Consider the following 18,612-nt stretch of genomic DNA (forward strand, 5'->3'; position numbering starts at 1 on the left):
TTGTGGTCTGAAAATATACACAGTATGATATCAAACTTTTTGTACCAGTCAAGTGCTGATTTGTGTCCCAGTATGTGATCTATTCTGGAGAACATTCCATGTGCACTCGAGAAAAATGTGAATTCTGCTGCTTTAGGATGAAATGTTCTAAATATATCTGTTAAGTCCATCTGGTCCAGGTGTCATTCAAAACCACTGTTTCCTTATTGATTTTCTGCTTAGATGATCTCTCCATTGCTGTAAGTGGCCTGTTGAAGTCCCCTACTATTATAGCATTATTATCAATGAGTTTCTGTATGCTTGTGGTTAATTGATTTATATATTTGGGTGTTCACATTGGGGGCATAAATGTTTATAATTGTTAGATCTTGTGGATAGACCCATTAATTATGATATAATGCCCTTTTTCATCTCTTGTTACAGTCCTTATTTTAAAATCTAGTCTGTCTGATATAAATATGGCTACTCTGACTTTCTTTTGGCAACCATTAGCATGATACATGGTTCTCCATGCCCTTATTTTCAATCTGAAGGTGTCTTTAGATCTAAAACGGGTCTCTTGTGGATCTTGTTTTCTTATCCATTCTGATACACTATGTCTTTTGACTGAAGCATTTAGTCCATTGACATTTAGAGTGAATGCTGAACATTATTATTTATTGCCATTTTGTTGCCTGTAGAGTTGCAGTTTCTGGTGGTGTTCTCATGTCCTCTCTAGTCTTTATTGCTTTTGGTCTTTTTTGTTTGGTTTCACCTTTTATTCCCTCAGAGAAACCCCCCCTCCTTAAATTTTCTTGAAGGCTGGTTTAGTGGTAGCAAATGCCTTTAGTTTTTGTTTGCCTGGGAAACTGTTTATCTGTCCTATTTTGAATGACAGCCTTGCTGGATAAAGAATTCTTAGCTGCATATTTTTCTGATTCAGCATGTTAAATATATCCTGCCACTCCTTTCTGGCCTGCCAAGTTTCTGTGGATAGATCTGCTGCTAACCTTATCTGTCTTCCCTTATAGGTTAAGGACTTTTGTCCTTGCTGCTTTCATAATTCTTTCCTTGTCTGTGTATTTTGTGAATTTGACTATGAAATGCCTTGGTCATGGTCAGTTTGGGTTGAATCTAATGGGGATTCTCTGTACTTCTTGGATTTTGATGTCTGTGTTTTTCCCCAGATGAAGAAAGTTTTCCATGATGATTTGCTCACATAAACCTTCTTCTCTTTTTTCTCTCTCTTCATCTTCTGGGACTCCTATGATTCAAATGTTATTCCTTTTTAATAAGCCACTGCATTCTCTAATTCTTGTATTATACTCTTTTTTCCTTAGTTTCTCTCTTTTTTTCTGCTTCATTATTCTCCATAATTTTATCTTCTATAGCACTGATTACCTGCTTTACTTTGTCCATACTTGCCACGATGACATCCATTCAAGATTGCATCTCAGTTATAGCATTTTTAATTTTGTCCTGACTAAATTTTACTTTTTGTAAATCTCTGCAGAAAGGCATTCTATACTTTTTTTTCAACCCCAAATAGTATTCTTATAATCATGATTCTAAATTCTGGTTCAAACATCTTGCTTATATCTGTGTTGATTAAGACCCTGGCTGTCATTTCTTATTGTTCTTTCTATTGAGGTGAATTCCTTCATTTTATCATTTTGGAGGAAGAAAAAGAATAAATTAAATTAAATTAAAAATTAAAAGTTTAAAACAACACAAAAAAGGCAAATATAGTAAGATAGATCCTAGGTGCATTTTGGTCTGGTTGTTGAAAGAAGCTTGATAGAATAGAGAAAAATGGGAAAGAAACTAAAAAAGGGAAAAAAGTAAGAAAAACTTTTAAAATTAAAAAAATGTATAACTGGGGCGCCTGGGTAGCTTAGTCGGTTAAGCGTCCGACTTTCGCTTAGGTCGTGATCTCACGGTTCTTGGGTTCGGGCCCCCCGTCGGGCTCTGTGCTGACTGCCAGCTCAGAGCCTGGAGCCTGTTTCAGTCTGTGACTCCCTCTCTCTCTGACCCTCCCCTGCTCATGCTGTCTCTCTCTCTCCTAGAAATAAATAAAACATTAAAAAAATTTTTTTAAATGTATAACATAAAATAAAATGAGAAACTGAAATACAATGTTTTAAAATCACAAAAAAATAGTAAAAATAATTTTTAAAACCATTTTTATAAAAGGAAAATAAAAATAATTATTTTTCATTCTGTATCCAAGAAAAAGAAAAGAAAGGAGAAAGATGAAAAAAAGTTTAAACAAAAACAAAAGAACGAAAAAAAACGAATAGATGAACCAGCAAACAGAAAGAAATTCGAATGAAGTTACATTCAGTTTCCCCTATGAAGAACTCGAACTATGAAGCCTTCTACAGTCCATACACTAAGCAGGTGGAGAGACTTGTGGCAGTCCTCTAAGGAATGGGCATGGAGGGCACAGTTGGGTGGGGCTTGGTGTAACGGCTCCATTCTCCACGAGGTGATGCTGCTTTGCTTTTGGGGTGCACCTGTGTGTTGCACATGCACAGAAGGGGTGAAAATGGCTCACCCAGCATCCTGATTTCTGGTACAGCAACTCTGTACTCTCACCAGCCCACAATCAGGCACCTCTCCTTTGTCTCAGGCTTTTGTCCACTCACAGCTTCTACACTGTCCGAGAAATTCCATGCTGCTCCGCCATCTTGGACCCACCCTGAACCTAGACCCTCTTAATGGCAGAACTATATTCAGGTACTTTTTCTTTCCCATCAGCATTTATGGAAATCTCAAACAGACAACACATTGAGAGAATCTTACAGTGAACATCTGAGTAGCCTTCACCCAGATTCAACATTAGCATTTTAGAAAATGCATCTCAATTCATCCCTATCCATCTACCTGTCTGTCCATTAATCCATCTGTTTTTTGTATATGCTTCAAAGTAAATTTCCAAGGTCATGTTCAGTTTGGGTTAATTTTATTTATTTTATTTATTTTTTTGAGAGAGAGAGAGGGAGCAGGGGAGAGAGCCAGAGGGACAGAGAGAGAATCTCAAGCAATCTCCACACCCAGCACAAAGCCCAACATGGGGCTCAATCCCTGGATGCTGACATCATGAGCTGGGCTGAAATCAAGAGTCAGATGTTCAGTCAACTGAGTCACCCAGGTGCCCCTCTAAGAGGCTTGCTTTTAAAAATAGGTCTCATAGGGGCACCTGGGTGGCTCAGTCGGTTAAGCATCCGACTTCGGCTCAGGTCAGATCTCACGGTTCATGGGTTCAAGCCCTGCATCAGGCTCTGAGCCTGGAGCCTGTTTCAGATTCTGTGTCTCCCTCTTTCTCTGCCCTCTCCCCCCACTCATGCTCTGTCTCTCTCTGTCTCAAAAACAAAATAAACTATAAAAAAAATAGGCCTCATATTATGCAACTACAAAAGCATATTTCTTTTCTTCAATAAAGAATTGGTGAAAATTGTGGAGCAGCTTCATCTTCTAAGAAATTTTAAAGGAATTTGTTCTAAGGGAATATAACATAGTTAACTTCCTGCAAAATTATTGACCCAAAACAGAATAAACACCATGCATACATTTATTTTTTATTGTTCCTTACTTATTCATATACATTTATTTTCATCATTCCCTTTCATTTGGCAACACTTATTAAACACCTACCATGTGTCTGGCATAGGGCAGGTAATGTAAACAAGAGGGGCTGGAGCCTAGTCTTTTGGAGTTTACATTCTACTGGAAAAAACAGTCAATATACAAGTAATGGAAGAAAAAAGCAAAGTGATTATGCACAATGGATATAAACAGGGTGTTGCAAAAGGGAATGATAAACAAGGGACTAGTTTAGATAAGGTGGTAAGGAACAGGTAAATGTGAGAAGAATGTGAAGGAACCTACCATGAGATCCTGATGAGCAGGATCATCAGAATCAAGTGCAAAGGTCCTAAGGTAGGAACAAGCTACTGTTCAAAGAGTAAGATAGGAGGTGTGTGAACTGCAGACTAGTGTCCCAGCTTTCCCTCTCACTTACATTTCATTTTTTCATGAGTCTAGTTTGCCTTGTCTTTTCTGCAGCATCCAAAAATAATTTCCTGTTGTTTGTACAAGTATGGTATTCTCTGGGACATATTCCCAGACTTAACTGAACAGGCTAAGTCTTGATAAGCTCTGATGCCCTGTGCACTTCACTGATACAACTTATTCCTGCCTGTACACTCACTACACTGAAAACTCCATGGGAGGTGTCACTTACCATTTTATTACTGATCTACCCATTGTTTGGCATTGAGTGGGTGCCCAGTAAGTGTTGTAATGAATAATTAGTTAGAGCTATGGTAGATAATCCTGGAAAGTTAAATTGAGTCTCATTGAAAAAAATCTAAAATGTCAGGCTGGAAAATATATGCTTGGTTTAGTAGACTCTGTGGGTCCACAGGGAATCTTTGAGCTAGAGAGCAGTGTAATTGGAACTGAGCTCTGGAAGGACCCTTCTGGAACTACCCAAAGGAAAGATTGGAAGATGAGTGGCACAGAAAAGGGGAGACCAATGAAGTGACTAATTCAACAACCTCAGTGGGAGATATCGAGAACCTGAATTTGGCCAGTGGGGTAAATAATGAAATGGAAAGGAATAAATGAGACACATTGTGGAGACTGGGTCCATGAAACATAGCCCATAATTAAACATTAAGGAGATCTAAAGGTGACCCAAAGTTTGCATTGTAGGTAGTGACAGTACCCAAGAGGTGAAAAGCAGAAAATGAAGCAAAAGTGAAGTGTTGCTTTTAAATGTCTTGAGTTTATGATATTGAAGGAAAAATCCAAGTGTGCATGGCTAGCAGGTAATTCTAGAAAATGCATATGTGGACCTCGGAAGAGGCATAAGGGCAAAAGATACCAGGTTGGATGTAGTCAAAGACAGATCACCGAGGAAAAAAGCACTTGGGGAGACTTGATTTGACAGAGAATCTTATTGATGTTTTCAGTCAAGTTGGAGGAAGAAAAATGGGCCAGCCAAAANTTCAAGGGAATGTCATATCCGAAGGTGGGAAAGAAGAAAGGTTAGGGGAGCAGCTAGGAAACAACTCCATTATGGAGAGAAACTATCAGATAAGAAAGCCCATTTCATTTCATAGATCTTTGTTCAGTTTGCAAAGTTGAGTTCCGCTCATCTGAAGAAGAAACAAAATATCCAAACTGAAGAATGTGCCCTGAACATGTTATATTGTATTCTAAAGGGAGAATTTTGCTAATGTTTCCAAATTTGTCAACATTTATAAAAAACAGACGTAAGGACTTTATATCTGCATACCACCCAAAGTGTTTTCTGTAAGGGCACAGACACAAAATTAAAATGTTCATCTAAAACACAAGGGTAAATGGACAGGATGCTCATCGCCCAAGAGGACCCACTTGCGAACTCTGTGCCTCGGGCTCCATGAAGCAGAACTGAGAGAGATTAGGGGATCAATATTTCAACAAATCAGAATAACCATCACATAGGCTGAAAAGTTCTGGTCTACACCACCTCAAGCGACATGTCTGGATTTCATTGCTAGTCCTACAGACAGAAAAGGAAACAGTCCCTTTAGCTGTATCATTTATTAAAAGATTGAGGATACTGCCATGTCAGTTGGTAAACACCCACTACTCTCTACCTAACTCCTACCAGCTCCCTCTCCCTGAAGCCTTGCCCTTTCTCCCTGGATGTACCCCCCCCCCAATTTGGCCCAAAATGGAGATGGGTCAGTGAGTGGGTAGTAATTTTCCATACCTGTTAAGCCCTCTCCTATGTCCTGAGAAGTTTATTTGCAAAAGAGAAATTATCTTATCCAAAACAAAATGTAAACTCTAGGCTTCAGGTGACTTGAGCTTGACCATTTCAATGTGACCAACAAAATCTCCCAATTAAGAACAACCAAAGCCACAAAATGCTGCTACCTAGTGACAAAAAGAGTAAATGATCTTTCTGCTCAAGGCAAGCATTGCAAACATTCTTAGTCATTGTTGCCCAGAACCAACTGTCATACTGGTGCTTCCTGTTCAGTATGAGGACCAAAAATTGCCTAAGTAGCTGGAATTATTAATGCTTGTAATTTGGAACTCTGCTCAAGCAATTGGAAAAAGTTTCACAAGAGCATTGTGGGTCCCATTTTTATGGGGACAAATGCAAACATTGACTTATATTAAATAATTAGGGTTCTGACACATGATTTATTGGAGGCATGATCAGGCAGAGCTGAGGAAGGAGTGAGGCTTCCCTAAGCCACAATGGAGAGCTTCTAGCCAGAAGGGTGCAGTCACCAGAGTTCCAAACTAAGGTTCTCTTAAAAGTTACACAACGACTAACTAACCATGTGATCATGAGCTTGCCCCTTCCTAGAGATTATCTGATTTATTCATAAATGATGAATGTATTGGAGGTTTTAAAAATACAATGTATGTTTTCCTCCTTTCATGGGTCCAAAATTTGAAGACTGATTGTTGTAATTGCCAAAATCATTATAGCTTCCACCACCTCCAAAGTTGCTTCCATCATTACCAAATCCGTTATAGCCATCCCCACTGCCACCATATCCACCACCACCTCGACTGCCACCAAAGCCAACACGCCCACTGAAGTTTCCTCCACGACCAAAGTTGTCATTCCCACCAAAACCACCTCCACGACCACCACCGAAGTTTCCAGAACCACTTCGACCTCTTTGGCTGGAGGAAGCACTAGCCATCTCTTGTTTAGACAGAGCCTTCCTTACTTCACAGTTGTGGCCGTTCACAGTATGGTATTTTTGAATAACAATCTTGTCTACAGAGTCATGGTCATCAAATGTTACAAAAGCAAAGCCTCTCTTTTTGCCACTGCCTCGGTCAGTCATGATTTCGATCACTTCAATTTTCCCATACTGTTCAAAATAATCTCTTAGATGATGTTCTTCAGTGTCTTCTTTAATGCCACCAACAAAAATCTTTTTCACAGTTAGGTGGGCACCAGGTCTTTGAGAATCTTCTCTCGAGACAGCCCTCTTTGGTTCTACAACTCTTCCATCCACCTTGTGTGGCCTTGCATTCATGGCCGCATCCACCTCCTCCACAGTGGCATAGGTGACAAACCCAAAGCCTCTGGAGCGCTTGGTGTTTGGATCTCTCATTACCACACAGTCCGTAAGCGTTCCCCATTGCTCAAAATGGCTCCTCAGACTCTCATCGGTTGTTTCAAAGCTCAAACCTCCGATGAAAAGCTTCCGCAGCTGTTCAGGCTCTTTGGGAGACTCTGACTTAGACATGACGGCGGTGGGAGGGGAGACTTCATCGATGCTTACTCGGCGGCGTCCACGGGCAGAAAGGAAAGGCTCAAGCAATAATAATTATTATAATACTAGTTAACATTTATTTAGCCCTTACTCTGTGTCAGTTATTTACACATATCCTCACCAATAAATTGATACTATTATCTTCATTTTATAAAAGAGGAAACGGAATCACAGAGAAGTTAAGTAACTTTCCCAAGGTCACACAGTTGGCGGGTAGTGGAAGCAGAACTTGAACCCAGGAGTCTATCTTCATAGCCAAGTTCTGCTTAGGCACTGGCCCAAAGAAGGCATTCCCACTGCTCTACCAGGACAAACCTCTTTGGGATTCCTCCTTCATCCTCATGTCCTTTTTCTGTTTTACCTCTGAGAGGTGGATTGTTTGTTTGTTTTCATGGTCCTTGGCTAAGAACCCACCAGAGAAGACATGGCTCCTGTTTTAGGGGTCTCTGCAGCAGCCTTTCTGCAGGCCCCGTATACAGGCAGATGGCTCCTGAAAAGGACCCCAAGACCTGGTATAGAACCTAGGGAACCTGCACCCAAGGAATTCTCATGCTCTACTTTTTATTCATTTATGTTTTATTTATTTGAAAAATTTTCAAATGAAGAAGAAACTACTATAATTACATTCAGCCTCCATAATTCTTTTTTTAAATTTCTATTACAACTTTTTTTAGTGTTTACTTATACTTGAGAGAGAGAGAGAAAGTGAGCAGCATGGATGGGGCAAAAAGAGACTAAGAGAATCTGAAGCAGGCTCAAGGGCTGAGCTGTCAGCACAGAGCTCAACCCATGAGATCATGAGCTGAGCCGAACCTGACCTGAGTCCAGGCACCCCTGTCTCCATACTTCTTAACTCATAACCAAACTCCTTTTCTGTGACCTCTTCCATTCCCCTCACCTGCTTATTTTCAATCAGTTCCTAGGTATTTTATCATTTCATCCATAAATATTTCAATATGGATGTAAAATAAAAGGTTCTTTCTAAAAACATAACTAAAGGTCAGTTTTACATCTGAAATCGACAAATCCATCAGCATTCAATTTGTAAAAATAATTTTTAAAATGGTAACAACAACTAATACTCTAAGAAAAATTAATGCTCTAAGAAGTCAGTGTGGTCTTCCGGAATTAGAAAGTACTGTCAACAATGCCTACTGAGCTTTGTCCTCTGTGCCTTGGATTTTTTCTGTGCTGAATTAAACTAGGGAAGGAGATGGAAAGTTAGCTAAATTTCATATGGCTCTGGTATTCCAGTAGTTTTAATAACCAGAGGGATCATCATGTACCTCTAGGTCACCATATGCCCTCAAAATTTTTATAAATAATCTTTAACAGTATTTCATACCTCTCCCTAACCAGAATATAAACTTTCTGACAGTTAAGAACTTGCCAAGGATAAAAAGAAAACTTGTCTTTTATTCACTGTGAGACCCTCAGTGCCTAGAACTGTGAAAGAATCAAGTCAGAGGCTCAGTAAATACCTGTTGAATGACAGAAAATTAAGCTCTTCCACCTTTTGTAACAAAACCCCTTAGCCATATAAAAATAATGAGGCATCAATCATTTTGGAAATGTTTCAATCCAATAAAGTTGGTATCACTATAAACCTCACCTTTTCCTGTTTGTAGAACTACTTAGATGATCATGATGGTATTATTTGCCTAGGAAGAGCTCCTATCAAAAGGTGTTTTAGGGGACACCTGGATGATTCAGTTGGTTAAGCCTCTGGCATCAACTCAGGTCATGATCTCACAGTTCACAGGTTCTAGCCCTCCATCAGGCTCTGTCTTGATAGCTCGGAGCCTGGAGCCTACTTCAGTTTATGTGTCTCCCCCTCTCTCTGCCCCTCTCTGACTTGTGCTCTCTCTGTCTTTCCCTCTCTCTCTTTCTCTCTCTCTCAAAAATACATAAACATTAAAAGAAATTTTTTACAAAAAAAAAGGTATTTTAGAGATTGAGAGTGAAAGCATAGTATCAGCTGACACAAAGAAGGTGACCAAAATGAATCAGAGCCAGGTGTCCCTCCCGGCAAGCCACATACGCTTCATATAGCAGGATGGGGCGGTAATAAGCAGGTGGGAGTTTCAGGTGGAAAGGATCAGTGTGCCTTACTTATACTTCCTTAACAACGGACTAGACTGTCAGCACAGAAGTGATTTGGGGACCAGCTACTCCTTCTCTCTCAAAGCTGTTGGGCTCAGGGTGGGCTACCAGCTCACATGTGCAGGAGGCCAGGAAGGACTCAGCTGACCTCACCTGCATGTACTGCAGCTGGCCTCCCCTCGGGTAATTTCAGCAGCTCAGGGGCAGCCTGTAGGGGAGCTCTGCTTGTTTGGTTTCTGTTTGCTTTTGCACCAACCTGCTGGCCCACCCCCTGCACCTGCTGCTGAGGATTATTCCAGTGGGTCACTTACTCTGTGACTCAGCTACTGACACGTTCTATGAAGGGGCTGAAGGATAAACACCGTCTTTATCTCTGTGTTTGCCTCTGGATCCCTGTTAGCCCCTCACCATTTTCAGTTTGGAAAAAGTCCCTCATGAAGCCTTTTGAAATCCATTTTATGTGTCGGTTATACTGAGGGTTGTTTTTGTGGGGGTTTGGCCATGTCTTATCCACTTCATCTGCACTTTCCTTTAAACCTACTCCTTCCCTCTTCTCCTACCTGGTTAGATGTCACCACCATTCACGCAATGGACCAGAACAAGAATCTAGGAGTCAGCTTGATTTCTCTTTCTTTCATTCCCTACATTCAAACCAAAAGCAATTTCCTGTAAGCTTTACCTCCTCAAAACAGTGCAAGTAAGTATCGTTGTCTCTATATCCCTTATACTATCCTACTTCAAGCCACTATTATCTTTCAAATGAAAGATATAAGAGCGTCATATATGTCTTCCAACTCCCATTCTTGCTCTTATAATCCAAGTCCAATCAGCAGCAATAATAACCTGTCCAATGCAGTGATATATCTAGTGCCACGTCTCCCACTGACCCTATGGCAACTCCTTTTCACACTAACATTCAGACTCCTGAAGGGTCTATGTGATAAGGCATCTTCCCAGTTCTCTGACCCCCTGTGTCACATGTCCCCCTTCAGTCCCTCCAGGCCGCTTTCTTGTCCTTGGAACACACAAACAGGCCACGCTCTTCCAGTTCCCACTGTAGGGACTGTGCACCACCTTCTCCACAGGTGGCTCTGCTTTTCCCACTGCGCCATCTCCAGAAGGAGGCCTCTCCTGACTGAGATGCTGCCTCCTGTCAGGCACTGTGATGCCGTAGCACTTTACTTTCCTTAAAGCATTTCTTACAGTCAGAAGTTATCTTGCTTATTAATGGGTTGCTCTGAGTTTGCTCTCCACACACTGGGATGCAACTTCCATGACAGTCGTATCCATATGTGGCTATTTCCTATGTGTCTCCAGTGCCCAGAGCAGGGCCTTCCACAGGGTAGGTGTAATAATATCTAGTGCATTGACATGGAACATTTCACATAAAATCACTGAATTTATGTTTTTCCTCAACAAGACCAGATTTGGCCATTTGGGTTCTTTTCAAACTTTGGTTCTGGCTCAGACCCAGTGACTGAGGTCTTAAATTCTGGATTCAAACTGACCTATTATTCCATATGCATATTATTCTACCCTTGTGGTGATGGCTGACTCACTTCACATCACTGAGATGCATTTCATTTGTCCATAAAATGCAGATATAAACAGTTCTCAAACTCTAAGGTTGTGTGCAGATTCAACAAGGCAATGCATGTAAAACCTTTGAGCCCAATGTCTCAAAGTAGCAAACACTAAATACGCACTATTACTATTATCAGTGTTATCAGCATTGGTTTTGTGCTCTCAGTAGTCACCACCATAAAGTAAAACATAAAGTAGAAGGGGCAGATTTCTCCATCAGAGATTATGCCTCTTTCATTCACATACATTCATTTATTTATTCTGTGGATTATCCTACCAGTACAGTCAGCATTTGGTCAATCAAAGTACAATTAGAACAAAGTCTGCCACTTGGTAGGTAATCAGACAACAGATCCAAATTTGTTGAGCACTTCAATAAACATGGAAATAACTGACTGCATAATACTGTACTTAAACCCATGAAACCTAAAGACCAAAGTCCCCAAGAGGCTTAGTAACTTGTTCATATTCACCCAGTGAGTGAGGGATACAGCCAGGATTTGCACCCAGGCCAACTGACTCTGAGAGTTCATGCCGTAAACCCATATGCCATCCAGCCTGATATCTCCCACATCCTCCCGGGAAGAAGACCAAGAGAGACAGCTACTTAGTACCACATGATAACCACCAAATACAAGAATTTATAAGATACTTGTGTGGTTCAGCCACAGTCCTGGCTACAACATCTGTGTCTGGGGGAGAAGGATTTCGACTCTGCAGAATGACTCATTGGGCATTTGCACTCAAAGAAGAGTGCTAAAGAGCTCTCTGAAGAGATGCTCTAGAACTATAGGGTAGTACCTGTGAACTTTACTTCCAATGAAGCCACGGGGCTAAAAAAAAATGACGCATGGAAATGATCAAGTTAAAAAGGCATGTAAATGTCTTCACTGCTGTTGCAGACAGAGCTTCAGTTGAGGATATTGGCTGTCTGTGTAAGATCCCAGAGAGCCAATGAGGTAAGTGACAATGATGACAGCCACAGCAATGAGAGGAAGGGGCACTCCAACTGGGAGAAGACTTTTAGCACAATAATCCTGATAACCCCCTTCAACGCAAAGTCCTTTGCTGCTCAAAAGATATATGCATGTGCACTCCCTTACTGCTCTTCCAACACCACTGAGTCAACTATATCTGGTGTCATTAACCCTATTAGACAGATGGGGAAACTGAGGTTTAGAGTAAGAGAAAGGTCCAGGATGCAAAACTAGCTTTCCGAATCCAAGATCAGCCCCAAGGTGGAAGAGAAGATCCTCAAACTCATAGAATTAACAAGATGCAAATTCCCTAAAGGATAGGAACTGGAAAAAAGGAAAATTTTTAATGGTCTCAAGTGAGAAGCTCAGTACTATACACTCAACTCAGTCCCCAGTGTCTGAGATTCTCATAGGAATAGATCTTAATCTCACAGCCTTAAAAAATAACGTCCCCAATTACAGCAAACACAAAAATGTCACCCTGCAGCAAGTGTTTTTCTAAGCCAAAAAAAAAAAAAAAAGCCTAGAAATCAGAAAACTACACACCAGGAATTTTATCTCTGATGCTTTGCAGACTCCAGGAAATCTTCCCCCATAAAATCAAAAGTTGAAACAGAGTATCAGGATCTACTGATGGGGTGAGTCGGGAGCATTTTCAACATTCAGCTCATAAAACACTTGAATACTGTCAGTACTCACTAAAAGTTTTATAACTAAACTAATCCATCTTGGTTGCCAGTTAACACTTTGGGAACAGGAGAAATCAGCTCTCCATGCAAAGTTTACTTTATTTAAGAATATGTCTGAGTACAACGGTAGTTGCCAGGGACCAGAAGGTAGGGGAAATGAGATATTGGTCAAGGGGTATGAACTTCCAGTTATAAAAGGAATAAGTTCCAGGGATCTGATGTTCCTCACGGCAACTATAATTAACAGTGCTGTATTGTGAAAGTTGCTGTACGAGTAGATTTTACATATTCTCAACATAACAACAACATGATAATTATGTGAGGTGAAGGATATGTTAGCTAACCTTATTGCAGTAAACATTTTGCAATATACATGTGTATCAAATAACCACATTCACACCTTAAGCTTATACAATGTTATGTGTCAATTGTATGTCAATAAATTGAGGTGGCAGAGAGAATATCTCTGAAAGAGGTACAGGAAAAGTCCACTGTAACTTAATGTAGAAATTACTCCTAATTAGAATAACATTCCTTAATTGCATATAACGTGACTCCCTACTGCCTCTACCACAGCTTGTGGGGCGACATCACTGTGCATTTGTTCAAATAACTTCCTCTGCTCGGAGTTGCCTTCCCTGCCATACAGATCTCCACCTTATACAGTCCCAAACATATTTCTAGTACCAACTGTAAAGCCACTTATTTTAGGGAAGGTTTCTATATCCTCTAATAAAATGAGATTATTTTCCAAACTAAAGTCAAACAGCATGGGGTTTGTATCTCCTTTTGAACACTATTAACTCTCATTTTTGTCACAGAGCCAATGTAAGAATTAAACTTGATGACGGTAGATGTCACTTACTCACCACGCTAGATCCTAAGTCTCTGACCATTTCTTTCAACAACTGAGATGCTCAGTTTTTCCTTTGGACTGATTGGCCTCTTTTAACCCTTAAAATAATAATACCCTTGTTTTTCCGATGTCTTGTAAACAGGTGTGGCTTTGATTAAAACAAACAAACAAAAATACTGGCAGCATTTTCACTTGTTGAGAGATAGTATGTCTGTAACCTGTACTTGAAAGGCAATTTAAAGAGTATAAAATACATACAAAAATATTTAACAATTAGAGAAAGCCATATAGAATATACAAATATGTGTAATCACCAGATAGCTATAGATGTAAAATATCACCAATATTATGGAAGCCCCAGTATTATATCATATTGTAATTAGTCAAGAAGCTATTTCCCTCAACATTATGATTTTAAATTTTGAAATTTTAAAAAAGAAATTTAGGCCTATTTGTAGCAATATGGATGGAACTTGAGGGTGTTATGTTGAGCGAAATAAGTCAGGCAGAGAAGGACAGATACCATATGTTTGCACATCTAGTGGATTAGGAGGAAGCTAACGGAGGACCATGAGGGAAGAAGAAGGGAAAAAATAGTTGGGGAGAGGGAGGGAGGCAAACCATGAGAGACACTTGAATGCTGAGAACAAACTGAGGACTGATAGGGGTGGGGGAGAGGGGAAGAGGGGTGATGAGCATGGAGGAGGGCACTTGTGGGGATGAGCACTGGGTGTTATATGGAAACCAACTTGACAATAAACTATTTTAAAAAATAAAATAAAATGATCTGTAAAATGGCAAAAAAATTTAAAAATAAATAAAAAAAATTTTAAATTAAAAAAGAAAAGAAATTTAGGCCTGGTGACTTCATTTTCACTGATGGAAATATTCTATTATTCTTTGTACCATTATTTATTTTATCGTTAGTTTTTTGGTTTTTTGTTTTAATACTTTGTCTATTATATCACATGGCCTAATCTACATTTTTAAAATCTAACTTGACAATCATTGCATTTTAATGATGAGTTTCTTCTATTTATATTTATTATCCTCACTAATTCATTTAGAATGAATTATTTATGTCATCTTAGGTAATTTCTGTTTGTCTTGATTTTTTTTTATTATTTTATCTCCTTTCCCATGTTTATTTGAATTGACTGATTTTCAAATTCCTGCCAACCCCCCGAACTTTAAATGAAGCCTAACTTTTATATATTATAATGTTTGAAAATACATACATCTAAGTACAAGTCAAAAGTACAATAATTTTAGAGCAACTTAAATCTAATTAACCCTCCAATCTAATAGATCAGTGTTAGCTGATTTTTCAGTTTCTTGACCACTTCCCAATGGAAAATATTATCAGTATATTATACTCCCTCTATTTATTCCAATTTTCTCACTAATTTCTAAGCTTATCATGTCTTCTTGTTTCTGAGACTTTTTAGGATTATATTACTCTCTTCTGAACAACAGCCTTTAGAAGCATATTTAATGCAAAAGTACTGATGGTATAACCTCCATGTGTTTTTGCGTGAAAATATTTTATCCATCCTTTCCATTAACTTCTTCATTTAAATGTAAACCCTCCATAAAAGTTAAAATGATGGTGCAATGAGCACTGGGATACACTGCACCTAGATTAACCAATTCTTTAATCCCTTTTGCTGAATCTCTACACAGACAAATGGATAGATAAGAGACATTCAGCATATAGCTCCTGCAAACAAAGAAAATCTCTGTGATAACCTCCTGTTCCCACCGAAGAAACTTGATAGTGATGAAATCACATTATCTCATATATACTCACTATTCTAATTCCCCCACTTGTCTCCACAATATCTTAGGTAGATGCTGTATTTTCAGATTCAGGGGCCAATGAAGGATTATGTGTTAAATTTACTTGCAATTTCTTTCTAGTCTTATTAAATCTAGAGCAGTTCCCTGTTTTGTGTTTTTGTTAACTTGTTTTTTATGAAATGGACATTTTTGAAGTGTCTAAGTCAGTTGAGTTATAGAATTTCCCATCATCTAGATTTTTTCAACTTGCTTCATAATGATTAGATTCAATGTAAATGTTTTGGCATTAAAACAACACAGGTGTTGTTCCTTCCACTTATACACATATATATGCATGTATACACATGTAAAATGAAAGGACTATATGGCATGGAAAAATGGGAGTTGGATGCCAAGGATAGTTGTAGAAAGACACTCTGAAGTCTTCAAACATATGTGGACCATGAACAGAATCAGAAAATTTCTTTAATTAATGCTACTACTTTCAGGAGCTTGACCAGGATTGGGATGATGGCTGAGAAAAACTACAGATGTTGAAAAGTTGCAAATCATATGTGAATATTGCTTTTAGCAAATATGGATACCTGCTTAATATGATGGAAACGTGTGTTAACCTGTGTCTCTTAGAATCACATATATTAGAAGTCAATCTTCTTCTGTGAGATCTCCTTCAGTTTAAAAATGAATCCATGCCTTACATGTCACTTTTTATATGGTGATTACTTATCAAGGAAATAGAAGAAATACGGAAAGCAATATATCTTTTTGTGAGTGTTTGCCTTAAGAATCTAATTTTTAAAAAAGGTAGCTGAAATATAAGAGCCGTTTTCCTTCAAGAAACCACAAAGATTTTCTTTCTTTTCTTGGTCCTTTCTAGACCTGCATAGTCATGACAAAAGAAAATAGCACTGAAGTGACTGAATTTTTTCTTCTGGGATTTGTTGCCCAACACAAGTTTCAATACCTCCTCTTCATTGTATTTTTGGTCATCTATGTGACCTCCATGGTGGGTAATATTGGAATGATCCTACTCATCAAGACAGATTCCAGACTTCAAACACCCATGTACTTTTTCCTACAACATTTGGCTTTTGTTGATATCTGTTATACCTCCGCTATCACTCCCAAGATGCTGCAAAACTTCATATCAGAAAACAAATCTATATCCTTTGAGGGCTGCATAATGCAATTACTGGTTTATGCAACATTTGCAACCAGTGACTGTTACCTCCTGGCTGCTATGGCAGTGGACCGGTATGTGGCCATCTGTAACCCACTTCACTACCCCATAATCATGTCCCGAAGAGTCTGTATCCAATTGGTAGTTGGTTCATATGTCATGGGTTCAATAAACGCTTCAGTGCACACAGGTTTTACATTTTCACTGTACTTCTGTGAATCCAATACCATCAATCACTTTTTCTGTGATGTTCCCCCAATTCTTGCCCTTTCATGCTCCAACATTGACCTCAACATCATGCTCCTTGTTGTCTTTGTGGGATTTAACTTGATATTCACTGTGTTGGTTGTCATCTTTTCCTACCTGTATATCATGGCGGCCATCCTGAAGATATCTTCTGTTTCAGGGAGGAAAAAAGGCTTCTCCACATGTGCCTCCCACCTGATTGCAGTCACTGTTTTCTATGCAACACTATCATACATGTACTTACAGCCTCAGGCTAATGATTCCCAGGAGAATATGAAAGTGGCCTCTGTATTTTATGGCATTGTGATTCCTGTTTTGAACCCCATGATCTATAGTTTGAGAAATAAAGAGGTAAAAGAAGCTCTAAAAGTGATGAGGAAAAAGTTCTTCTAGGTTGGGCCCAAGTCATTAAAACTCAGCACCTCAAAGCATCAAATAAAGATGTTTGACCACTATTGAGTGTTTCTGAAGTTGGAAACATGTTCACATCTTAAATCAATGTTACCTCTTTTGATAACTTCTAAAAAATGTGAGAAATAGAGTAACACCTCATGAGACTAATATTCCCCCGATTATAGTTCAAAACCTATCCATACTTTATTGAAATGATTTAAAATATTAAAAATTATGTACAGACTTCACAAAGTATTTAGTTGCTTCAAATAGATTTCATGTATGTTCTTAAAGACTAGAAAATCTCAATTTTGTATATAATCAATATTAAAATTGAAGTTCATTAATTTCCATTCACTTAAACAACTACCCTAAATTGTCTAGAAATAGACAATATATTCTGTTCCAATTATTGCATAAACCAAAATGTAAAATAAATGCACTGCTTTGAAAAGTACCTTATGACTCTGGCTACATTTCCTACTTAATATTCTCTTATTAATTACATTCTCTAGTAAATAATTTCTACATGATGTTATGTTTCATTAGTTATCCTCTTTATACTGAATCCATTTCTTTCTTGCATAAAGTAAGGAAACTCCCAGAAACATTTCTTATATCCCTCCCCAATAAAAAACAGAAAATCTAGAATGTAGAAGAATACAAAAACCTAAATGATTCATTTGTGAAAGGCTTACCAGTCATTTTAGCCTAGGCAAATAACTTTATAGTGAACAATAGCAGTTGAAAGGAGGCCAACTGTTAACAATCAGGAAGATAAACTGTTAACAAGAGAGCTTTAATAGTATATTGAGGTTAAGTAGTGGAAACCCCCACATGAATCTAGAGAGGCCATGCTAGCTACATGAGAAAGCAAGTTTAACATGAAAATAACACCAGACAGACTAATAATCTGGCCAGAAAATGTCAAGTTAACAGCAGAAAGACAACTGGGAAAGAGAAGATATATTTTTCAAATATGATATTCTGCTTTAATTCCGAGAAAAGAGAAAAAATTAGCCTGGAGATAACGTGGGATGACCAGAATCTTCCCAGCAAAGACTCCACCTTTATAAAGGATGAAACCTTATATAAAGGAAAGGTCCAAGAACCTTCAAAGACCAGGAATAGAGACAACTGCTAAGAGTCATTAGCAAAGTAGACAAAGGGTGTCCTGAGACTCTGGAGAGGAAAATCAGAGACTAATGTAAAAATATGGTGACTATTATTAAGATACTGTATCACATATTTAAAATCTGTTGAGAGAGTAGAAAAAATGAAATGAGTGAAAATAAGAGACTCTTGAATATTGAGAACAAACTAAGGGCTAATGGGAAGGGAGAAGGGAAGGGGGGGTGATGAGCATGGAGGAGGGCACTTGTGGGGATGAGCACTGGTGTTATATGGAATCCAACCTGATAATAAACTATGAAAGAAAATAAATAAATAAAAACGTAAATAAATAAAGATTAAAAATTTTTTAAAAATAAAAATAAAAAGT

The 18,612-nt window shown here is 38.6% G+C and overlaps 1 protein-coding gene and 1 pseudogene across 1 annotated transcript; one reads left to right on the plus strand and one right to left on the minus strand.

Moving 5' to 3' along the window:
• Nucleotides 1-6,398: 6,398 nt before the first annotated feature.
• LOC144227453 (heterogeneous nuclear ribonucleoprotein A1 pseudogene) lies at nt 6,399-7,292 on the minus strand (annotated as a pseudogene).
• Nucleotides 7,293-16,181: 8,889 nt separating this feature from the next.
• LOC144227523 (olfactory receptor 5AK3-like) lies at nt 16,182-17,111 on the plus strand. The gene has a single exon (XM_077759222.1). It carries the CDS (start codon nt 16,182-16,184, stop codon nt 17,109-17,111), a length of 930 nt encoding a protein of 309 aa, XP_077615348.1.
• Nucleotides 17,112-18,612: the final 1,501 nt, after the last annotated feature.

This window comes from Crocuta crocuta, unplaced genomic scaffold, assembly GCF_008692635.1.
Source record: "Crocuta crocuta isolate KB4526 unplaced genomic scaffold, BGI_CrCroc_1.0 scaffold982, whole genome shotgun sequence".
In the NCBI taxonomy this organism is placed as follows: Eukaryota; Metazoa; Chordata; class Mammalia; order Carnivora; family Hyaenidae; genus Crocuta; species Crocuta crocuta.

Bases quoted from the DNA above. Each gene is read 5' to 3' on its own strand.
- LOC144227523 (XM_077759222.1), top strand. From the start codon at position 16,182: ATGACAAAAGAAAATAGCACTGAAGTGACTGAATTTTTTCTTCTGGGA.